Here is a 23,318-nt window from a genome sequence, read left to right as displayed (position 1 = left end):
CTAGAGTGGGAGGAGCATGCTCTTGACATGGACGAATGGTGGAAACAACGGTAGGCCTTTGCCCAGCAGTGGGACAGTTTAACGGGCGAAAAAATGACGCCATTTGAAATGTTTTTTTTTTATTAATTTTCAATAGAAAAATCTTTTAAGCGCATTTACCCACGGACGAAATATTTTGGTTTACCTTTTTCTGAAACACTTTGTATAAAAAGTGGTGTAATTATGTGATTTGATGTATTAAATAACTTTAAATTGACCTTGTACCTACCTACACACTTGACACTTACATAACATAATGAGGTAAAACAAAGAAACACAAAGTTATTTTGGACAGCTTCGCGCAATTTATCCTCATTGCTATCAGAACGCAAGTCCGATGACACGAATTACTATTGTTTGTTCGCAAAAAGTAGTAACTAACCTAACCATAAAAAAGTTGAAAACCCTTGAAAAACCTCTAAGTTTGTCATTTCAAAGTTCTATATCTCAAAATCGGCTAAACCGATTTTGATGAAACATGTCTAAGAACCATCAAATCAAAATCGGTCCATCCGTTTAAGAGCTACGGTGCCACGGAACGGACAGACACATAGACAGACACACACACACAGACACAGACACACATAGCGGTCAAACTTATAACACCTCTCTTGACTCTTTATTGAGTAACAAAACACAGGAAGCAGTACAAAAACAGGTATATACTCGTATAGAGATTTGCCAAGGAAAGCAATAGGTGGTCTAATAGTATAGTATGTATATTGTGTAACACGTGATTCCTTTTTATTATTTTTATTATTGTAATGCATGTTGTTGTATATACCTATGGACGTTTTATTTATATTATAGTAGAAGTTATATCTACATCCTTTTTTTTAAGAACGCGTGGTCACACCACCCTTCGCTCCCCGCGGCGCCGCTAATCGCGCTAAGCGACCGATTTCATACATAAACTGTCATTATTGTTTTTTTATTGACGCCTTATAATTTTCAACTTTTTGCGATAAGTACTTTTATTGTTCCATTTTTGTGTGATTAGGAAATGTCCTTGGTTTTATTGTCATTATTAAAATGTTAGATGAACTTTACGAAGTTTGTTACAATAAATATTTGTTTTTTTTTGTATTAAATGTTGAAAAGAAACGACGAACTTTACTTTTCGCATTGTGTCGAAGTATGTATTCTTAAAATAGCCTGAAGAAACGGGAAAATTTTATCACCTAATAATAATAATTTATTTATAAGATAACATAGATATATTTTTTTTAATACACAATCTGCAAACTAAGTTAGTTCGATTCAAAATTCTGGGGCCCTAGTGAAAAAGGATTAATTCTGCAGAAGTTGAACAGCTGATCACATAAAATAAAATAGAAAATAGCTGTGTAATTTCTGCAGACTTAACCCCAGAATTATAAATTAACAATGAAATAATTTAGATAAGATGGATTGAAATAAGTTATGTAGGTATGCCAAATCTAAAATTAAAACCGCAATTAATATTTAAAGTAATATCAAATCAATGCTAAATAACATGTCCAAATCAATTACAAAATGAACTCAGAATTTCAAATTATGAAGACAAATACAGTTAAAATTAAAACAAAAATATATATGCGAGTATATACTACACCTACATTAAAAAAAAATATATTCATTTTATAAGTTCTTTTAAAAATTACGTAGTTGACAATGAGGGTACTAAACACGTGACTTTAAAATTCAGAGAAGGAAAAGCGCTCGTAGGGTCGTGAGTAGGTATGCTTTCGCTTTTTAAATTTTTCCAAACATTCGGCCATATCAGCACGATTAGTAGTAAATATAGAGACTACTACGAAGGTGGTGCAAGTTTTTTTATGTTACCTCATTTATCATCATACTGTAGGTGTAAGTATGTGAGAGTAGGTAATATCGCGTACATTCGCAATATTAAGTTTTGTGAATATTATAAAACGCAACGCGCGCGTAAGCACGCACGCGCTTGTACGCGTACTACGCGTAAAAAAGCGTGAATCCAGCTTATAAATATAATAATGAATTGATTTGAAAAATACTGAAATAAAATAATAATCAATTATAACTATGTAGGATTGTATAAATTAATAAATAAGGAAATTTTTCGATGGATCTTTATTAGTGTTATGAAAAACTCGAACCCTAAAGACTCTGGAGGCTTAACGACTCAAAAGCCGCAAAGACGGTTTCTTGCATCCATACGCATAAAATAAGCCAATTTAAGTAAGTAAAATAAGTCTTAAGGGCTCGAGTCTTTAAGCCTCAAAATTGAGCGTTAGCCACAACTCTAATGTTTATTTATATACATATTTCAACGTTGCAATCAGCAACTGCAGTTGTTCAAAGAATTAAAAATAAGATAAACGCTTCCTGTTATTCATGTTTAATAATACTCATGTTTGACTCATTCTATTTCCCCACAGGAATTAATTACATGTTAATTAGCCTCAGAGTGTAGACGTAGCAAAAATTAAGTATCAGTACTAAATATGTAAATACTTCAAGATAATTTAAAAGAATAATAGACATCTAGTTACAGAGTTGACAACTCAGTAGAGAAACTGAGTAGCACAGTAGTGGTAGCAATGAATATTGAAAATAATCAGTGATTGGTATTGACGAATAGTTGTTTATAACAGAAGAAGACAAAAGATTCATCAAAGAAGCAATAATGTCTATAACTTGTAACGAAACATTTGAAAATGCAACAGTGAATCCAACCGCTGTTATAGACTACGAAATTTACTGGAAGCGACTTTGGCTGGCTGTGTTCGTGCATTCGAGTGGAACCCTTCTATATGGACTGGTTTCGTGGATTTTAATACCCAAATGGAGACTATTCCACAACTACGTGTTCCTGAACATTATCCTGTCTGGCTGGATGAACATGGGTTTAATTTTTTTTTCAGACAAATTTAGGTATTACTCCTACTGGAGCATGTATGTTACTTTATTGTTTAACCATTGGTTAATTGTGACCACCATCATGTTTTACATGGAATTAGTCATCGTGTTTTCCAGCTTGAATCAGCGTAAGTTTATAAAAGCTACAATTTTCGCGTGGATGATGCCTGGATTGTTACTAGTGCCCAAGATTCTGTGGAAAGTTCACATATATATTTTCAGTATGATTGAGGTGTTTCTAATGTTTATTTTGTACTTAAAAGTTTTACATGCTTTGTTACTAAGAAATACATATTCCAATCGCGACCAAAAGAAGATAGTTGTCCTAAAGATATTGAAATTAACGGTAACTTTCTTGTTATCAAGTGTTATATTTGTGTTTTTCAATTGTGTGCTAATATTTACGTTTCAAATTGAACACGAAGTAAAAGCGAAGGTGTATTGTTGTTTCCAAACTGTTACTATAATATTGACCAGTATATTTCTCTTGCTGAGCAAAGCTAATGTTCAGCGATGGGTACAATATGTAGAACATAGTGAAAGCATACAAGATAGTGGAGTATAATATTCATTCAGTATGTTCTCGACACACGGACATTTCTTGGCACGATGAAATACAACGTGTTCATTAAGTAGTATATTAAAAACCTCTTTATTTTAAGTTAGTTTATTGCATTTACATTCAAATAGCTGACCTAATTATTTTAATAAATATTCGTATCTTTTGCTAAGTCAGTGTTCTACCTATTATTATTATTCCCCTCAATGGCGGCCTTAACACGTTGAAGGCCATACCAAAAATGTAGTATTTCCATTCAAGCCACTGGGGACATCGGTGGGCCTAACTATATTGAACTATTGAAGCCATGGGGGTCACCGGTGAGCCACGGTGAGCCTTCAATTAAAACCTGTTTTACAGGCCACCGATCACTTATTCCATTTCTTGGTACGATGAAATACAGCGTGTTCATTAGTGTATTAAAATCCTCAGTCACCTCTATAGTCTTTCTTTTTTTAGCTTACCATAATAGCTTACCTAATTATTTTGATAAATATTGGTATGTTTTGCTAAGTCAGTGTTCTAGTTATTATTATTATTCCCCTCAATGGCCTTAACGGTGTTCTACTTAGTGTTGTAAAAAATACCGTATAATAGAGTCCTACTGTATTTTTCGTATTTTATGTTTTACACACACACAATCATCACGCCTGTATGCCCAAATGGGGTATAGGCAGAGCACACGAAACGTTACCGCTTCGGAGCCACTTTTAGCAATTTTAGGTTTTAAGTTTGACAAAAACGGTACAATAGTGACAGGTTGCTAGCATATTTTAATACATAAATTAAATTTCCTTCGATTTTTCACATAATATGACTGGTGACTTTTAACTAAATCAAATGTAAAATCATACCATTGGTGATACGAATAAATTAGGAACGCACTTTTATCGTGCAGTTTAGGAAACAAACGAAACAAAGATGACTGTAAAAAATGGCTAGTAAAAATGTTCTGTTTGCCGAAGTTTACCATACCACCAGCACCACCTATCGTCCGCAACTATGTTGACTCTGAGGCTCTGACGTTTTGAAATTTCATTGCGACTTTGTGGCAAAAATCAAACCTATCACGTATTAATTTATAATACAAAATTACTGTGATACCGTGATTTGGGTGGACAAAAGGTTGTGAATTAATTTTTGGTCATTAAAATTAAATGAGGTAAGTAAAATTTATTAAAAAGTGTGTTTTATTTTGGTTATGTCAGGGTTTGTTTACTTCATGTAAGTTGTACTTATACTGTAAAGCAAAAAATAAAGCTACTTTAATGGTCTCATTAAATAATAGTAAACATATAAATTGTTTTTGTTAGATATATCATTTTCAGATCGAAATGAGTGTCATTTTGAAGACGTTGTGAGTAATTCTGTATAGCGGCGATTAGGTACACTGAGTGTTTCACTTAACGCGGTCGCCGAACTTGTTTCAAACTAAACGTAGTCTTATGCGGTTTGTGTTCGCGGTCGCCGCAAGCAGCATGCGGCGAACGACTACATGCGTGAGTTTGACGTCAGTTTTCTATTTCAAATTACGGGAAGTCACGTATTCAACAAAATTGTGAGGACTGAAAACCAGCAACTTTTCTGAGTCAAGTGAATTGTATTTTGTTTTTGTACCTCATTTTTCTTTTCTTTATTTGTTTGTATTTTTTCTATTGTTTTTTTTTTAATTTAGCAAGAAGTTTCATTAAAAAAAGTTACAAAAAATAGATGATCCAGACTATAATTCAAAAGTTAAGCGTAATGTGATCCACACAACAATCTATTTGCACTTTCAGCTAAACTAATCCAAGCTGCCCCTGCGCACCGAGCCGAGTGTTTATCCGCCGTAATTGAGTGGCCTCCACCCCTGTTTTTAAAGTCCACTGACTTCTCAAGTGGCTGTCGAAGCGCACATGTCGCTCTTTATTATAGTTTTAATCTTAGCGCTGAATGGATTTTGAGATCGCTTTTAATCTAGTTTAAGAGTTGATTCTTTATTTTAGTATGTTTTTTTTTTCAAATGTTACCTAACCCTGAATAAAACAAACAAACCAACGTTTTTCAAGACAGTGTTAGCTGCCTATATTTGCTGTAATTGTTATTGTATTATTTATAGTACCTATCGTATTTTGCTGTACTGTAAGTGAATTTGTCTGATCTAAAGTTATATCTAATCTTTGGAGTTGTGGTCCAATTTTCATAAATATTTCACTAATTAAACGCTACACTATTACAGATTCACGTAAGCTATTTAAACTTTAAAACGTGGTTTTTATTGACGTCACGTTAAAAACAATCATGTCAAATTTCATGACTCTAAGCTCAGCGGTTGTTGTTTCGAGATTTTATCCTTATCCCGTGGGAATATCGCAATAAAAGTAGCCTTTATTTTTTTCCAGATGTCCAGTTATCTTGATAGCTGAATTTGGACGAATATCATCCAAATTTCATCCAAATCCGTTCAGCCGTTTCAGCGTGAAGGAGTAACAAACATACTCACTCTTTAGTACTATTAGTAGAATAACAAGTTGAATATATTTCGTTCGGTATAACTTTCTGATAGTTGATACCACCAATAACTTTCACATATTTTTTAAGCGGTTTTAATAAGATATAAACTAAACAGATGAAGTAAATGATAGACTAGAAGAAAATAAGTTCATTTCTACGTGCCTTTGGCCTTAAGTTATTTTAATTTGAGTTCTTAATTTAGAATTAATATCGACTCTACCATGCCTTTTTTTAGCGCATTGTACTGACTAGTTTATTTAGTATTAAAGGCTGTGCGTGAACAACTGATTTTTATGTGCAAATTTTTACTTATGCTTTTTTTTATTAGTAGAACCCAGACCCATAGTATTAGAACGTACGATCTATTAATTTAAGACCTTTTAATAAGTACAAAATATTTTTGATTTATGCGAAACGAATATAGTATAATTATCTATACATACCTAACTCACACATAATATTGATAAATTTTATGTGATAAATGTGATACGTCTCTGTTTATTCGGAATAAACAGAGACGGCATCAAAGATATCTATGGCATAGGTACGAGTATAGTTTATAAATGATTGGCGAAACGGGTCCTTAGTCTCAACTCTCAATGTAATTTTTCTCATAATATGTTATTGACATTTTAAATGCTAACGCATTTTATTTGTTTGTTGCAACTAACTTACCTAACTTCACTCAATCGGACATATTGTATTGTAAAATAAAACAGAATGAATCCTTAATTCTTTTATTGCATTACTTCTTACTGTAACTAAAACCCTGTACAAACATAATTACGAAGATAATGACAGAATTAACGTAAACAAGCTTAACATAAATACTTCGGACAACTCTACTCAACCTTGCCAGGTCAGTATCAGGTCTGATTTGAATTACAATATAAATTGATTTGGTACACTTTATCTAACGTGATATTCAACAACAACTACAGGTTTACCTTGTGTCACTATTGCTTATTTATTAGGTACAGTGCATGTAACAAGGTATAACCTTAATTTGAATTAACCTGGGAAGGTAGAGTTGCTATAAATGCTTGTCAGACATTCAGAAGCAGATATCTTTTTATTTTCTGATGAGACTAGAGCAAAATTAATAGAAATAATGCAGCAATTACACTACTTCCTTCACCAGCATTCGATGAATTTATTTCAAACTACTTCGGCCAAGTCATCTTTACATTTCTGTCCGCCTGCTGTGGCGCGGCAGCCATATTTCAAATAGCTAAATACTTAAAAATTGTATGATCGGCAGTATAAAGAGGTTCTAAGTACCTGATGATAAATTATATTCGGGAAAACGGAACCTTTGGCAATTCAAAATTATGCGAAATGACTTTTATGCAAAGTGATCTTATGCCAAGTACATTTTATGCGAAGTAATTATTCTGCTAAAAAAAATAAGGCAAATGAGTTGCAAACATGATAATGCTAGATGGGTTGCACCCAGCGGTCGACTATCGTGTTTTTCTGTTGCAGTGACCGCATGATGCATGTGGGAATCGAGTTGATGCAATTGGCGCATAAAGCTGAGGTTTGCAACCGAACTTCGTCATTCCGTGATGCGCGTATCAAATATACACTTGCTTGTATTTGTGGGTATGCCTCCGTAGAAAAAAAACTGTACGAGCGCAAACAGCTGTCTAATTTTTGTTCTAGTCTCAGTTAGTTCAGAGCCGATTTAATAAATTGGCTGTGTATTTTATCTGTAGGTAGATTTATCAGTAATACATAAACACAAATTATAATACTCATAATAAACAACCATAATGACAACAATTAATAATAATAAACATGAAACGATATTAATAGTGTTATCTGACGGTAAAATGTGATGCCGTCTCCGTCTATTCGAAGAAAACAAAGAGAGGCGGCATCACATTTAACCGTCAGTTAACACTAATCAATGGATGGTGAAACAGCCCCTAAGTATTTAAAGAATTACATTTTTCACATTCATCGGTGGGAGTAAAATGGCATAACTATAACATATTTTTTTATAAAACGCTTAATATACAAAAATGAAAAAAAAAACTTAAAAACAACAATTTTTTTGTCATATTTTGCTCTCAACTGAAATGTAAAAACAATTACTTCAGTAACAATTACTTACGTGCTAGATATTGTACAATACTTATGTTTTACAAATAACAGACTGTGGGAAGTGTTATGAATACTAACTGCCGCATTTAGAGATTATATTGTCCATTGTAAAAAGTAAAAAAAAAAACATGGATTTTGCTCCAATCAAAAGCATCAACTGCATTTTAATTTATTGCAAAAATAAAAGGCCACTCCATTACATATCATTGGAGATAGTGCAAATCCACGTAACTAGCATTTTCAATTCTGCGTCTCTGTCAAATTTATAAAAAGATTTTTTTTTTTTAAAACAAGCGTGCCCGTTCTACAAGTGATCATGTATCCTCGATCAACGTATTGGAATTGCCATAAAAAACGAGGAAACACAGCCAGCCTTATGGGCACCCTGTCCAATAAAAACTATCTAGGTGATATTTGGAAATACGTATAAGTTTTTAGTAACTAACCTATTTGTTAAAATCAAAATAGAGTTAAAATCATTCCACTTAAACTACACATGGTGCAGTTACGTGGTATGTAAGATAAGAGGATTTGCACTATCCCCGGCTGTATGGAATTCTCTATAAAATGTTTATTTTTATTTTTGACTGGCAGTATATTTTTGACAACTGAGCATAATTTACTTAATTTTGTATTATAGGCATGACTTATTTTCCCGTGAAATAACTACTGCAGCGGCGAAGAGTTTTTCTCGATACAGTGCTCCTAGAATTGCTGTAAGTCTTTTTACAAATTGACGTATATTAGCAGGGCCGGATTTAGAGATCTAGTGGCCTTGGGGCAATGAAGAAGCTGAGTCTCTAAGGTGAAAAAAAATGCATGAAAAAAAACGGAGCACTCGTCGATAATTGGATATATTTTTAGTTCTCTTTAGCTGCAGCCCCGGATGCCCTCCCCTAAATCCGGCCCTGTATATTTTTCTAACACTTAGCTTAAACATAATACTAACACTATGATATGTTATCTATTCGAAGATACCCACTTACTTTACATTGCACGAACGTTAACATCGTTCATAAGATTGCACTTTAAGCACTTTAAAAACACCCAAGTGTTCGTAATGGGGCGGCCACGGCCAGTCACGACCGGCGAGCGGCAAGCGTTTTTTCTATACATTGCAGGGCCGAGATGCTCTGTATATAGCGGTAACCTGGCAGACCACGCTTTCTATTGAAAAATCGCTCGTCGCGTCGCAGGTTCGGGATATTTTATAATACATTAATTGCACTAATATCTACATACAATTGTCAGCCTTACACACTCAACTGTCGTCGTCTTTTTGACATAGTTTCTTGTAATTTTGCAACTAGCAAGTTTATATACACTCATTCAGTACGCCACCATAGTGTTTCTTCGGGACCATCTAGTAATTTGGAAGAGGAGCAAAAGCTAAGACGTTACCTTCACTTTTGGGACTGGCTAGAAACACGAATATAGCAAAAGAACGCGTGTTTGTGTCAGCCCCGACGCACGACCGGAGTTTAGTCATTTCTTTGATCAAGCCTTCAAGAATAAAAGTGCCAAAATACATACTGAATGTAGAACGAACTCTTAAATCAAAATTCAAAATATGAGGAGGTGACTCTTACAATGACCGCGATCGTTATGCCATAATAGTTATTTATGTGGCTGGTGCATAATGAGAGGCATTAAAGTACGAGTGTGGTTTTATGAAACGAACCGAAGGCGAGTTTCATAATAAGATCACACGAGTGTTTTAATGCCTAATTATGTATAGCCGCATACATAACTTTATCTACATGCATATCATAAGTTTTCTATAATATGTTCAGATATGGCCTGTATTTTGACTTTGACTTTGATTTTCTTTGACTGACTTTGACTGACTCCAACAGTTGGGGCCAGAAAGTTCTCGAGTGGAGACCGCGGATTGGCAAGCGCAGCGTAGGACGTCCACCAACGAGATGGATAGATGATCTGGTTAAAGTCACAGGTTCACGGTGGATACAGGCCGCTGCTAACCGAAGCGACTGGGGGTCTATGGGGGAGGCCTATCTCCAACAGTGGACGTCCTACGGCTGAGATGATGCTGATGATGAATCAAACATGACATCGAAATCAATAGCCAATTCGTAAAAAAAATTAACCACGAAAAAGAGGCTGTTGAATAATGACCTTTTTGCACTAAAGTACCTATACGTATACCGTCTCAGCTTTCACTCCGCTACTATATCACACAGATTACCCTTTGAGTAGACACCGGGCCGTCACACTGGCACAATTGCACTAATCCATTCACTTGTTCTATTCTACACACTGTCAGGGGAGCTGGTATCGCGCTCCTGCACAGAAGTGGACGGTCGCTCCCAATGTGGCCAGGCCCGCGCGGGGAGCGGCACCGGCCTTCATATGACGTGCTGAGGCGGTTCCTCGTCGGACTTCATCAGGACGTAGGCGACTGGTCGCTTCACGTCGGCGGGGGGCGAGGGGCTGCGGCGGGGGGGACAGCCGCAGGGGGAGAGGGCGCTGCTGTATAGCGCGCTTCCGTAAAGCGCGCCGCCGTATAAGGCCTGCGTAAAAAATGCAGTGTTTAAAGCGTATATCGTCCCCGTAGAGCGAAAAGTCGCTAAGTCGTATTTTGCTGTTTTGGGATACGGAGGTTTAAAGTTGTGAAAATTTAAAAAAACTATCCATTTATGGCGTGAGATATTTATCTTATCATAATTGTGGTCTCACAATATAAGCTCCAAATGCCAAATCGAAACAAAAAGCTTAATTTTCCAAGCTTAGATGAATGATTGATCTCGAGCGAGCGCGCGAGACCAATCATTCATCTAAGTTTCCAAGTTATAAGCGATAGTTATCTTTATTTCTTAAATTATGAACCTAAATGTCAGTTAGTGATTTTTCGACTAGAGTTAATGACTATTTGTATGATATTTAAAGCTCATAAATATTACTATAATTAAATTTGATGATCGAAAACTCAACAAAAATACTTAGTTAATTTTCGCTTTCATATTTTGTCACAAATTTTGCTATCTTTAGGTAATTAGTAGTTTTAGTGAACTTTGGGAATAAATAGTGCTCGGTGATAGACATAACTTGATATGGAAAAAAATATCTAAAATGTCTTAAACTAACCACTTTGGTCGTCATTTTTTCGGTATAAATTCATTAAGTAGGTAATTTAGTTAATTCTCACTTGAATTCATGTGCAAAAACAACAAAGTAATGATTTTACACTAAATGTAATACATGTTGAAGTTAAGTTAAATAAATAAAAAAACAAACTTTTTAAAATTGGATCTATGGCTCCTATTGACTTGACTTGAAATTTGCAGAAAAAATTCAATATCGATGGTATTAAATAGTAAATTTTGAGATTTTTGGGACTTGCTGACTTTTCGCTCTACTGGGACGACATTTATGGTGTTTTAAAATTGATCTTACGAATGGATCTGACACACGGTGGAATTAGCACCTAAGTAGGTATTACTAAATACTAAATACCCCTGTAGAGGTTTCTCGTCGGAATTTTTAATTCAAAACGTAGTAACGCCTTTGACGCCGTACACTTTGTACGTCGAAAAATGTAATAAATTAGGTACTTATGTTTTTTATTAGCAGTACAGTCAAGGAAGCTATTGCGTCAGGGTGGAACCTATTTTTAATAAATTTCATAAAGGTTCTACCCTGGTACGCGATTCAGTTACTTTGACTGTACGCGATGCTCTACGAAATCTATGATTTTTTATACCCTAATCCGAAACCTTTACTTCTTCATTATGAAAAAACTATCTGCAATCATGCAATCATCATCAATAGGGATGTTGACACCATTAAAAAATAATTCGAAGACACGACTCCAGTAAAAAAACGGTATTTTAGCCCTGAAAACCAGATTAATTTTCGATTAACTGCAAAATTAGAGTTTTTGTTGCTTTAAAACAAATAAATAGTTAGTTGATTGAGTGTGCGAACAAGTGACGTCATAAGTTTATATTTCCATTCAAACTTTATGGGAGAATTGTGTTTTGACAGCTCATAAAAAGTACGTCAATGAGGGCTATCGTTTTTTGCCAGTGTCGGCGTAGATTACACACTGAGGAGAATGTTCGGTTTTTGAAATTTTGATCTTGGGGAAGGAAAACAGGAGACCTAAAAATAACATATGTTATGGACAGCACAAAGACCACAAAGACAATTACATTTTTTTTTTTTTTTTAATCATAGGGTATTGGAAGAGTTTTAAGCATGCTAGCATAAAAAGAGTTGAAAAGGAAACAAAGTAATATAATAATAAGCATGCTGCAGATACTACAACATAATGTGTGGCACTGAATAAATTTGATTAATTTTTATCAAGGAAGAATCAAGTAGAGCAAAAGAGTCAGAAAGTTAATAGGTCGCAATCCTTAGGCAGCGCGTCATATAGAGAGTAAGTGAGTCTACCGCAAAAAAAAATGAGATCTAAAGACCCTCGTCGGAGACCTTCACACAAAGAGTTGTCCCGACCCTGATTTTAGACAAGAATTCACCGGAGTACGCATGACCTAAGGATTCGCAAATGGTAGAAGTGACCCATTTATTAGCTGAGCGGAACGGTAAAACCAAGCTTTCGCGGATTAACGGTTGGATGTTCCATAGTGTCGACCTTTCTGGAGTCTGGAGGAGTCCCATAGTCTGCCAGAATCCTCAAGTCATACTGAAGGACATCATTAGGTCTGATGGTAAAATGATGTTATAATCCTGGGAACCGATTTCAATGGCATCTTTTGCCCATGTGTCCGCTCTTTCATTACCTATTATGCCGCAGTGACATGGCCATTACCTGCAAGTGCGCCAACTCCGCCGCCAGCTTCCCATCGTCTGAGGGTAGTTTCGCAAACGGGTAGAACGGGTACGGCAGCGGCGGGAACAGTGCCCTACTCAGCTCTGGTTTATCCTGCATTAGAAGTTTTTGTTGTCAGCTCATTCATCATCATCACATCAGCCGTAGGATATAGGCCTACCCCATAGACTTCCAGTTGCTTCGGTTGGACTGCATCAACCGTGAACCAGTGACTCCAACTAGGTGGACGTCCTACGCTGCTCTTACCAATCCGCGGCCCCATTCAAGAACTTTTTTTTTATTCGACTGGATGGAAAACGAGCAAGTGGGTCTCCTGATGGTAAGAGATCGCCACTGCCCATAGACACCTGCAACACCAGGGGGACTGCAGATGCGTTGCCAACCTAGAGGCCTAAGATGGGATACCTCAAGTGCCAGTAATTTCACCGGCCGTCTTACTCTCCACGCCGAAACACAACAGTGCAAGCACTGCTGCTTCACTGCAGGATTAGCGAGCAAGATGGTGGTAGCAATCCGGGCGGACCTTGCACAAGGTCCTACCACCTGCAAAACTTTTCGACTCCAACGGCTATCTGTTCTCCGTACCACACATGGCCTGCCAATTATCACGTTAATGAGTCAATTCACTTGGATATGTCGGTGACCCTCGTTCTTCTACTTATCTCCTCATTTCTGATTCGATTCCGTAGATAGATACTTAGAAAATACAAACTTGTTCGAACCCAGGTCCTCAGCAATCCGTATAACCCCTGGTTAGACACGAATTTTCCTATGCCATATCTCAGGTTCTTATTGCTTTCGACACCCCGTAAAAGTGGAGTTGAAATGACTTGATACTTAGATCAGTTGATGGTAGAAGTATATAATTGAGGAGTGACATGAAAAGTATGAGGAGCAGCGGCACGGGGGCCATTATCCCCGCTGATGCCGAAGCAAGACTTGGCGTTCTTCTCCATGAGCGCTTTGGAAGTTCAAGTTACCTGCATTAGGTGATGAGGCATAGGCATTTGCGGCATGGGGTGCGGCATGGACGGCGTGAGGAGCCGCGGCACGGGCGCCATGAGCCCGCTGATGCCAAAGCCGAACTTGGGCTCCTTCTTGATGAGCGCTTTGGGCTTCCGCCGCGGCCGGTACTTGTAGTCTGGGTGCTCTTTCATATGAAGTGCCCTGGAAGGATGGAGTTGTTCAGTTGGGGTTTCTGTTTTTTTTTGGATGTGGAACGCTGCTACTTTTAATGAGTTCCTGATTTGGACGCATCTACCTACAGAGGTACAGGCCAGTGCTCTCTAAGAAGATTTGAAATTTACGGGGAATGTAAAAATCGTGCCTGAAACTTGCACACACGTGCAAAGAAATAATAGGCACTGGTCCCGCGAGGCATGTATGGCCCAAGTCCCTCTCACTGTGAGGGGAGGCCTGTGCCGCAATGTGACGTACATTAGCTCAAGATGATGACGATGATGAGTTATGCCAGCGGAATGGCCGTGATGTGTTATGTATGATTCAAGATATAAATAATCATATTTTTACACAGTTGTACGCAGTTCCCTTTTGAGTATTAGGTATCTTTCAATGCTTATAGATATTTACTCCGTTGCACCACTCTCTGTTCAGTTCCTGTAATCTAACATCGCAGATATCTATGCCGCCGTTTTTTTATTTTGTTCGATTAAACAGATATTTTTCAAATAAAATAACAAGAGCTTAACAGAACTGCTATTAATTGTACAAATTGTTTTTGACTGAGTTTTGTTTTAATCAATGCTGCATGTTTGATTAAATCGCTAGAATGTTTGGATGTACAACTAAACGAATGTGTAACTGCAAAATATTTGTACGCCTAACGGCAAAACATAGAGTTCTATGAAATATTTAAATAAGATCTGTTTTTGTACCTATGTTTGACAAATAAATTTATCATTATCAAAAAAAAAAAAAACTATTGCAACAAGCTAAATCTCAAGGATAAAAGCAGGGATAAGTAGTAAAGGGATAAGATCGCCTTCATACATCTGTTTCTTTTGGTATTTGTTTTATGTAAGTACAGCAAGCTTTTACCCGCGGCTTCGCTCGTGTGACGTGATATACCTGGACATACATTTATAGCATCTATCGTTTATGAGTAGTAAAATTTAAATGCCTGTAGTTTTAGTCTTCAAATTTTATGTTCCGTTAAGACACATTTTTTTATTGTTATAAGATAGTTCATGATAACAATGATATATGCACCAAGCAATTTTGGGAATCCCACAAAATGGTTAGCTTTTAGCAGCTACTTATATAGCTACTTTAGTTCTGCACGGGGGTAAAGCCACAGGCTTAAGTTAGTCTACAAATAAAACAAACGAGAACGTCACCCAATATCAAAATTTAGCAACAAAAGCGCCACAATGAAACGTCACCGGCCAAAATAACATTATTATTTATGCAATAAAGCGTACAATTGTCGCGAGCGCCGCCCGCCCTTAAAACAACAATGTCGCTCCAACAATGCGAGGATTATTGCATTGTCCCGTCACAATCGAGTGTTATTCCACTCCCGTCACTATGTCATATGCCGATGCAACCAAATATAACTCTTCCCCGTTCACGTTGGAGTTGAGTTTCCATTGCACGTTTTGGCGATTCCGCCGTCTAGTGTTGTGACGGAAGTCGGCATAGCGTACGATTATGTGAGCTTTGTGATCGAATCGCGATTGTCAGCGAGTCGATTGTAATTATTCGAGTGGACTGAGGGCAGATAGTTCGCGGGTTGCGTTTGTTTCTGTATCGGTGATTAGGATGATTGTTCTTGCGGATCGTGGAGGTTAATCGGTTATGAGAGCTTTGATCGTAAATGTTTGCTATATGAAATCCTACTTCCGTTCTATACTAATATTATAAACTGTCACTTATAACCTCATCATCCCAGCCTATATACCCACTGCTGGGCACAGGCCTCCTCTCAGAATGAGAGAGCTTGGGCCGTAGTTCCCACGTGGGCCCAATGCGGATTGGGAACTTCACACAAACATTGAATTACTTCGTAGATCTGTGCAGATTTTCTCACGATGTTTTCCTTCACCGTAATAGGTCGTGGTAAATTTCAAATGTAATTTCGCACATGAACTTCGAAAACTTAGAGGTTATACCCCAGAGAGGCTATACCCCATTCCCTGTATTAATATTATTATATTTTTGTATTTTTTTCTTTAATTGTATACCTACTGTAGTTTTTAAGTATTTTATTCGTAATTATTTTATTTTGAAAAATGTTTTTTGACAAGTTTCTTGCGGCGCATTTTTCTTGGCAATGATGGCGCTACTTACTCCTTCACGCTAAAACGGCTGGACGGATTTGGATGAAATTTGGTATGTCGATAGCTGGACATCTGGAATAACATAAAACATCACAATCACAGAACAAGAGAAAAAACATAAGACATACATGACATTAAATAGGTACCCTTAACATAAATAAATAAATAGTAAATAAATATCACGGGACAATTCACATCAATTGACCTAGTCCCAAAGTAAGCTTAGCAAAGCTTGTGTTATGGGTACTAAGCAACGGATAAATATAATTATATAGATATAGATACATACCTAAATACATATTAAACACCCAAGACTCGAGAACAAACATTCGTATTTTTCATACAAATATCTGCCGCGATACGGGAATCGAACCCGGGACTTCAAGCTTCGTAGTCAGTTTCTCTAACCACTAGACCCATCTGGTCGTCAAAAACTGTAACAGACTGATAACACTCACGCCGACAACACGTGGAAAATAAATAAAATTAAAATAAAAGTTAAAAACAAAAATTAAATTTACCTACTTAGTATTAAATTGTATGGCAATACTTATTTGTAGGTAATTCAACACTTATACTTCATTCCATCTAAATAAGGCAACAGAGTCATTTTCCGCAAGATAAAGAACCGTATGAATACTCAACAAACCCAAGAGTATTTGCTCCTTATCACACTTTTGTTATCCCTTGACATTTCGTAAGACGATCGATTCCCGAAACCGGACAAAAAAATGGAGGTCGATGACCGAAGCACTATCAATTCCTTCATTACTATGTTTGCTGGCCAAATAAACACGATGCGCGAGGAAAAATACAAAATATACAATATCTCTAGAAAAAACGTATCACTTTTTTATCGGATGTCGTATTTTCGTTAGAGTTAATCGAATACGGTAAATAAATGTGTCGATATGATTCTCGATATGAAGGAGCGCTTTATGTTTGGTTTTTTGGGTAGCCAATAAACTGATCTGTTTATTACGCCCTGTGTACTAAAAAAATGCTATCGGAGACTCGCCTACTAAATTTTGGGTTTTGATTCTCTTTTTACGTGCAAGCAAGGAAATGAGATTATATTTTGCAATACCTGTTAAGTACTCAAAATATTTCAAATATCTTTGTCATTAATTTTACTATTTTTTCTTACGTAGGCATATCCTTGCCAGAAACACCAGCAATAGATTTTGTTCGTAGTCCGTTGACATCAATTAATCTATTCATCTAAAAAATTTGCTAATTGACATAGGCATATAGCAAATTTTATAGAAAGCATTAGAGCCGTTTGCGAGATCTCTAAAATAAAGAAATAACTATACCCAAAAGATTTTTAATTAGGTAGATGTTTTTAATATCTCTTCTTCTCTTTTAAAATATGGCTTTTCTGTCCTAATTAATAGGACAATTTCGCCAGTGTCAAAGTATACTCTCTTTGAGAGGGACGTTGTACTGTGGTTGTAGTTTTTGCAACTTGATAGTAAAATTCCAGAAACCACGTGGACACAACTTGCGCATTAAAAAATGTCAGACACGAGAGAAATATAGAATTTTGTGATCACTGTTCACTGTTAAGGTAAATCGCCGCATAAAACACTATCAAAATTATACTTCAACTAGCCAAAGAAACAGAAATAGCAAAATTAGATATTGTCTACATCCGCCATGTTCGAATGCTACAAATCGAATCTCGTTTTTAATATCATCAACATACTTTAAGTTTAACTTCATCAAACGTCATCGTGAACGTCATTGTTTCCAAATCTAGAAGTTACAAATTACATTAATGTGCGTGTTTGTTACTAAGAATGACCAAAATAAGCTGAAGGGTAAGACGTTTAAGTTACATAACTAGGTCAAAAGTCAAAGATTGCTGGTTTCGTATTTCTAAATAGACTTGCAAGCTTGTTCGTTAAAATCAGTAATTCTTTAGCCAGCAAATTGTCTACGTTCGTTCGGATCTAGGCGCTATTAGGCAGGGACCAACTATTAACAGATATCAGTTTTTCTAAAGATTCTGCTACGGCTGTTTTTTACCCGACTGCCCTGCCTGAGGAGGGTTATTTTAATATAATGTTAAGTAAACGAGTTGGAATTGCTCTCATTTTCATCCGATGGATTTCAATCGTTTCCTCAAACATCTGTTAGGTTGGTAAGTACGTAAACTAAAAGATACCTATGTCTATTGATCCTAAAACTAAAGTATGTTAATTGACTCTCTGAGACTGCATCCCATCAAGATAAAATTATAAGGCTTGTTTATTTGTTAACTTTTCAGTCATTTAATATAATGCTATTAAAAAATTCAACCTGTACACATTTCAGGCTGTTTCAACACCGACACCAAAATCTCTGCCAGATTTCTAGTCTTTTTCTGTGGACCGATACGTCGCTTCGCTTATCAAAAACTTCCAATTGGCAATTATGTAGTACTGTCGTGATTTCTCGCAATTTTCTTTGCATTATTATCTACTTTGATAATCTAGAAGTGCACGTAATTATATACGTTTATCATTACTATTTTTCCGCCTATTTCGTTTTCGGCCAAAATATGTACTTCCCATTGCTGAAACAGGTCTCCTCTCGGAACGACTGTAGTGCAGATTCACCAGCAGAACTTCAGATACACCATTGTATGGCATCACGGATTTGTGCAGGCTTCCTCAGTAATAAAGCCTTTGATAAACTTTATTTCGAACATAATTTCACACATGAATCGTGATAAACTCGGACATGCGGCCACAAGTTTTTGCCCAAATTCTCTGGCTTTTTCAACCTATACTACTCTCTGTCTTTAGCATTGGTTTTAGCTAAAATATAAGGACGCTTAAAAAAGCATGCAGCACAAAAATACGGTCCGCACACTTAAGCACATTGTATATCGATCAAATAAAGACGATAAAAAATATATGAAAGCAAACAGGCGCACCTTCGACCATTGTGACCGATAACGACGATGGGAACTTTAAAATAATTGAACAAACAATATTTAAGATACGTTGCAACATGAGAACGATATCGAGGTTTCCTGCATTGTGTGAGGGGAGCGAAGTTGTTCCTAGAACTGTTTATGGGGGTACAGATAGTAGTCGATTGTTGCAGATAAACAGTGAATCAGAAGAATTCTTCAAACTTTTTTTAGGGTCTGAAATAGGGTCGCAAAGGAGGAAGTGGATCACGTGATGTAAAGCTAAGATAAGATGTGGTATTCAATTTTTTGTCAATTTTTCTTTCAATATTGTGAGCAAGGTAACAATGAAATTTAACATTGCGGAAACGAAAAATCGTGCATTTCCAGTAGGATATCTAGGCTATAAATTAATCATATCGTCACTACTTTGAAAAAAGCTGGTATCTCAAAATCGATGATCTTTCCGAGTGAACTTAATGAACATTGTTTTAAGGGTCAAATTTGCTGACTTATTGATTTGAGATACGAGATTTTTTTTCAAAGTAGTGACGATATCATTCTAGGGGCTATCAAGGCATATCAAGTAGCGGAAGTCAATCGACTGACTGATCCAGAAAAAAACGTCAATCGAAATGAGAGTTTCCAGAAAATATTGCCAGATGGCGTTGGTATCGTGAGGTCAGTTTGAAGTTACAGGTTTGCTTAGGATTGGATCATTTAGTTATTTAATCAATCACAAACGTAATTTATTGAATCAGGCGTTACTTTGCGGAGGTCCATATCAATGAACTAAAATAATTTCCTTGCTCACCCGCGACCTTACGATAGCTAAGCTTATGCAAAATATGCGTGTTCATGCAGTTCCTCCACACTACTTGTGTAGTGTGGTGGTGGTGATAGATGGGTTTGTGTGATTTGTGTGTGTTCTTACAGTGTGGAGGTGGAGGAACTGCATGAACACGCATATTTTGCATAAGCTTAGCTATCGTAAGGTCGCGGGTGAGCAAGGAAATGATTTTAGTTCAATCACAAACGTGTCGCAAAGTTCTCAAAAGGACTTCCCGATACCAACGCCACCTAGCCTGTCACAGAAATCCTCATTGTCTTAAAACGAATGATGATCTATTGAGAATATGACCAACCGGGAAAACGACGTGCCACGGTATGGTCTTAAAATGAAGATGGCGTTCTAAGAAAATGACTAACCTAAACCATGACTTCAAAACATTGTCTCAAAACGTAGATGACGTGATCAGAAGATGACTAACACTTCGTCTAAAATCGTCTTCCCATGAAAATGCCTCACTAAAACGATTGAATTGAACTTGTCAGATAGACTGCTGGTCGCCATTTGTTGGCGGCCATTTTCTTTATTTTAAGACGTCTACTTATTACTACCCCCTTATTCATAAATTAAGCCTATGTTAACTAACAAATGCTTTGTCCCTTCTAAACAAATACAAATGTCGAAGTGACAGATAAGGACAAACGAATTTAGCGGCATTTTAACTAAAATAGGTTTGATTGTCGTTTATGATAATCTATTTTGTAGTATTAGTGAAGTGAAAACTATTATAGCTAATGCCGTACAAAGTCTATGGGAAATCGTGTTTTAATCCATACTAATAATTATGTAATATGTGTAATAATGCGTTGGTATGTTTGTGTGTTTGTCCGTCTTTCACGTCGAAACGGAGCGACGGATCTACGTGATTTTTGGCATAGAGATGGTTTATGGGCCAGATAGTGACATAGGCTACTTTTTATCCCGGAACAAATGCACAGTTCCCGAGGGAACAGCGCGCGATAACAGACTTCCATGCGGGCGAAGCCGCGGGCAGAAGCTAGTAACTCATAAAAACATCAGCTGGTTGGTTGTGTCATCATCCCTGCTATAGCTTTAGGAAGCCCATTCTATCACAAAACGGAGGAAATTTTTATAATCTGCGAAAAATATGCCCAAACAAAACCGCGGTATAAAGATATAGTAATTAAATAAAAACGCATCTCAACGCGTCGCAGGCGCATGGTTATCGCTATCAGGGTTCCTGTACAATGGGTACATTATGGCAAAACTGAAGTATGATGAATGAATCACTTTGATGATAGTAAATAGTTTCAAATAACACTCTTGTAGGTATTTATTTAGATCTACAAGATGACAAGAAAAACATAGGTACATGCAATGACAGCGTATGTAATTAAATTTTGGTCAAACCGACTTACAACCTAACTAACTTAAATAATGAAACGAAACCGAGACAGCATCACAGAACTTAACAAAAAGGTGAATCAAGGCCGAAGTGTGTTTAATATCTGTCCAAATCGACGCCGATTCATTTCTCCACGCGGCATTTTTAACCGTTTAACCCCCCAAAAGTCGCCCGTGCCAAAGGGCCTTATTTCCAATGGCCCTCGCGCCCTAATCTGTTTTCTGTTTAGAGGCATAAGCTTGTTTTTATGGCCCTGCAAGCGGCGATAGTGGCACAAAGAGCGGGACGAAGTATATTATAACTACTGCTTCGGGAAGGGTTAGCTGCAGATTAAATTGATTTGTAAGGGTGTTACAGTTAGTGTCGGTATTGTTTGGATTTGTGTATAAAATGTGGGAGACAGTGATGACGTCCTATAGTAGATTATTGTCGTGGCATGGAAGTAGGCAATTGCTGTCTGAGTATGAACTAATACGAAAACAGCAATTGCTATTCCAGCCGAGACTAATAAAGCTTTCTCAAAAATGGCGAAGGAAAAAACTAAATTAGAATAAACTTTTCCTCGAAATATAATTATTTTATTTTATTCCAATAAAATGTTTATACTTTTCCGCCTTTTTTCATTACAAAAAACTGCAGGTGTATTTTTCCACCGAAAACACCACAAGCTGTTCCAGATTGAATAAAAAAAGTGCGGAATTCTAACAAAATAACTGTACCGGTCATTTGAGTTGGCTGTATACGACTTGTGCCAACATTTCCATGGCCCTTTAACTTTTAAAAAGTTTGTGACTCGGAAATAATAGAATTTGTATGTACATTATTGTCGAGCTAGCGAGCTTGCAATTTTTTTTAACTTTATAATTTTTCTCGCTGACCATAACTATGTGAAGAATAATGTAAACTTTTACGAACATTTTTGAGAAAAAATTAGTACTGTACTGTTTGTGGATGGTAGATGGTATTTTTAGGACCCCACGCATAAAGAGGGGTGTTATAAGTTTGACACCAATGTCTATCTGTCTGTGGCGTGGTAGATCTCAAACGGATGGACCGATTTCGATACAGATTTTTACCTGAAAGTTTCCTTGCGGCAGTTTTTAGCTATGTATAAAAAATTGGTTCAACCGTTTTAAAGTTATTTAACTTTGAACCGATAATGTCGGTAGTTTTTCAACTTTTTTACTTTTACCTGGTTACCAATGAATTTACATGAAATTTCTTAGACGGGTTGATTTTGATTTAGTGAGGGCTAAAAGACATGCGAAATATCACTAGATGATGTCAGTATCGTGAAGTTTTTTTTTGACATTATGACTTTGACCCATTCGGTGTCGAGACCCTTGGTTCGTGGGGTCCTAACTGGTCCTAACGCTTTAAAACTTTTTAAAGAAGGTTAGTAGACGTCACAGGTGACCGAAAAGCTGGCAGCTTCCTCGCACAAAGAATTAGCTTAGCTATTCAAAGGGAAACGCCGCCACGAGTACTGCCTTTTCGCAACGTAACGTTTGGCAACCTGTTCAATTTCGCAAACTCTAAAACTGTAAATATTTCAGGATTTATTTCAGGGCCATCGTGTAGAACCTTTTAGGTTAGGTTAGTTTAGTTTTATAAAAATCCTGAAATATTAACAGTTTCAGAAATATTAAACAGTTGGGAAATGAAAAGTTGCGAAATGAAACAGGTTGCCAAACGTTATTCGCCGAAACATTAGTAAACCACGCCGCCAGCATCTTCGGGACCTTGCTAAGGGGTATTCTTTAAGTAATTTGTTTATGTTTTAGGTTTCATTTTTATTTTATAAAAGTTTTTTAAGTTTAGTATAGTTTTTTTTTAAATAAAATGCAATATCTATTTTATTATTATTCTTATTTGTCAATAATATACCGTCTGGTGTCGGTAGAATTACACCTCTCCATTTCTTCCGTAGATGTTGTAGGTAAGAGGCGACTGAGGATATAGGTTAAGGTATACCGTAGGCGACAGGCTAACAACCTGTCACTAA

At 36.6% G+C, this 23,318-nt stretch overlaps 1 protein-coding gene across 1 annotated transcript in view; it reads right to left on the bottom strand.

The window, feature by feature from the left end:
• Positions 1-6,715: 6,715 nt before the first annotated feature.
• Positions 6,716-23,318, bottom strand: part of LOC141426906 (uncharacterized) — a 37,219-nt gene continuing 20,616 nt past the window's right edge. Inside the window, exons 2-4 of the mRNA XM_074086157.1 lie at positions 13,877-14,063; positions 12,876-12,989; positions 6,716-10,611 (exon numbers count right to left, since the gene is read on the bottom strand). Of these exons, the coding sequence (XP_073942258.1) occupies positions 10,447-10,611; positions 12,876-12,989; positions 13,877-14,063 (466 nt within the window). The 3' untranslated portion in view covers positions 6,716-10,446. The remainder of the gene's footprint in view (positions 10,612-12,875; positions 12,990-13,876; positions 14,064-23,318) is intronic.

This window comes from Choristoneura fumiferana, chromosome 3 (genome assembly GCF_025370935.1).
Source record: "Choristoneura fumiferana chromosome 3, NRCan_CFum_1, whole genome shotgun sequence".
NCBI classification, from domain to species: Eukaryota; Metazoa; Arthropoda; class Insecta; order Lepidoptera; family Tortricidae; genus Choristoneura; species Choristoneura fumiferana.
The sequence above is the reverse complement of the archived record's forward strand: the minus strand, read 5'-3'. Positions and strand labels throughout refer to the sequence as shown.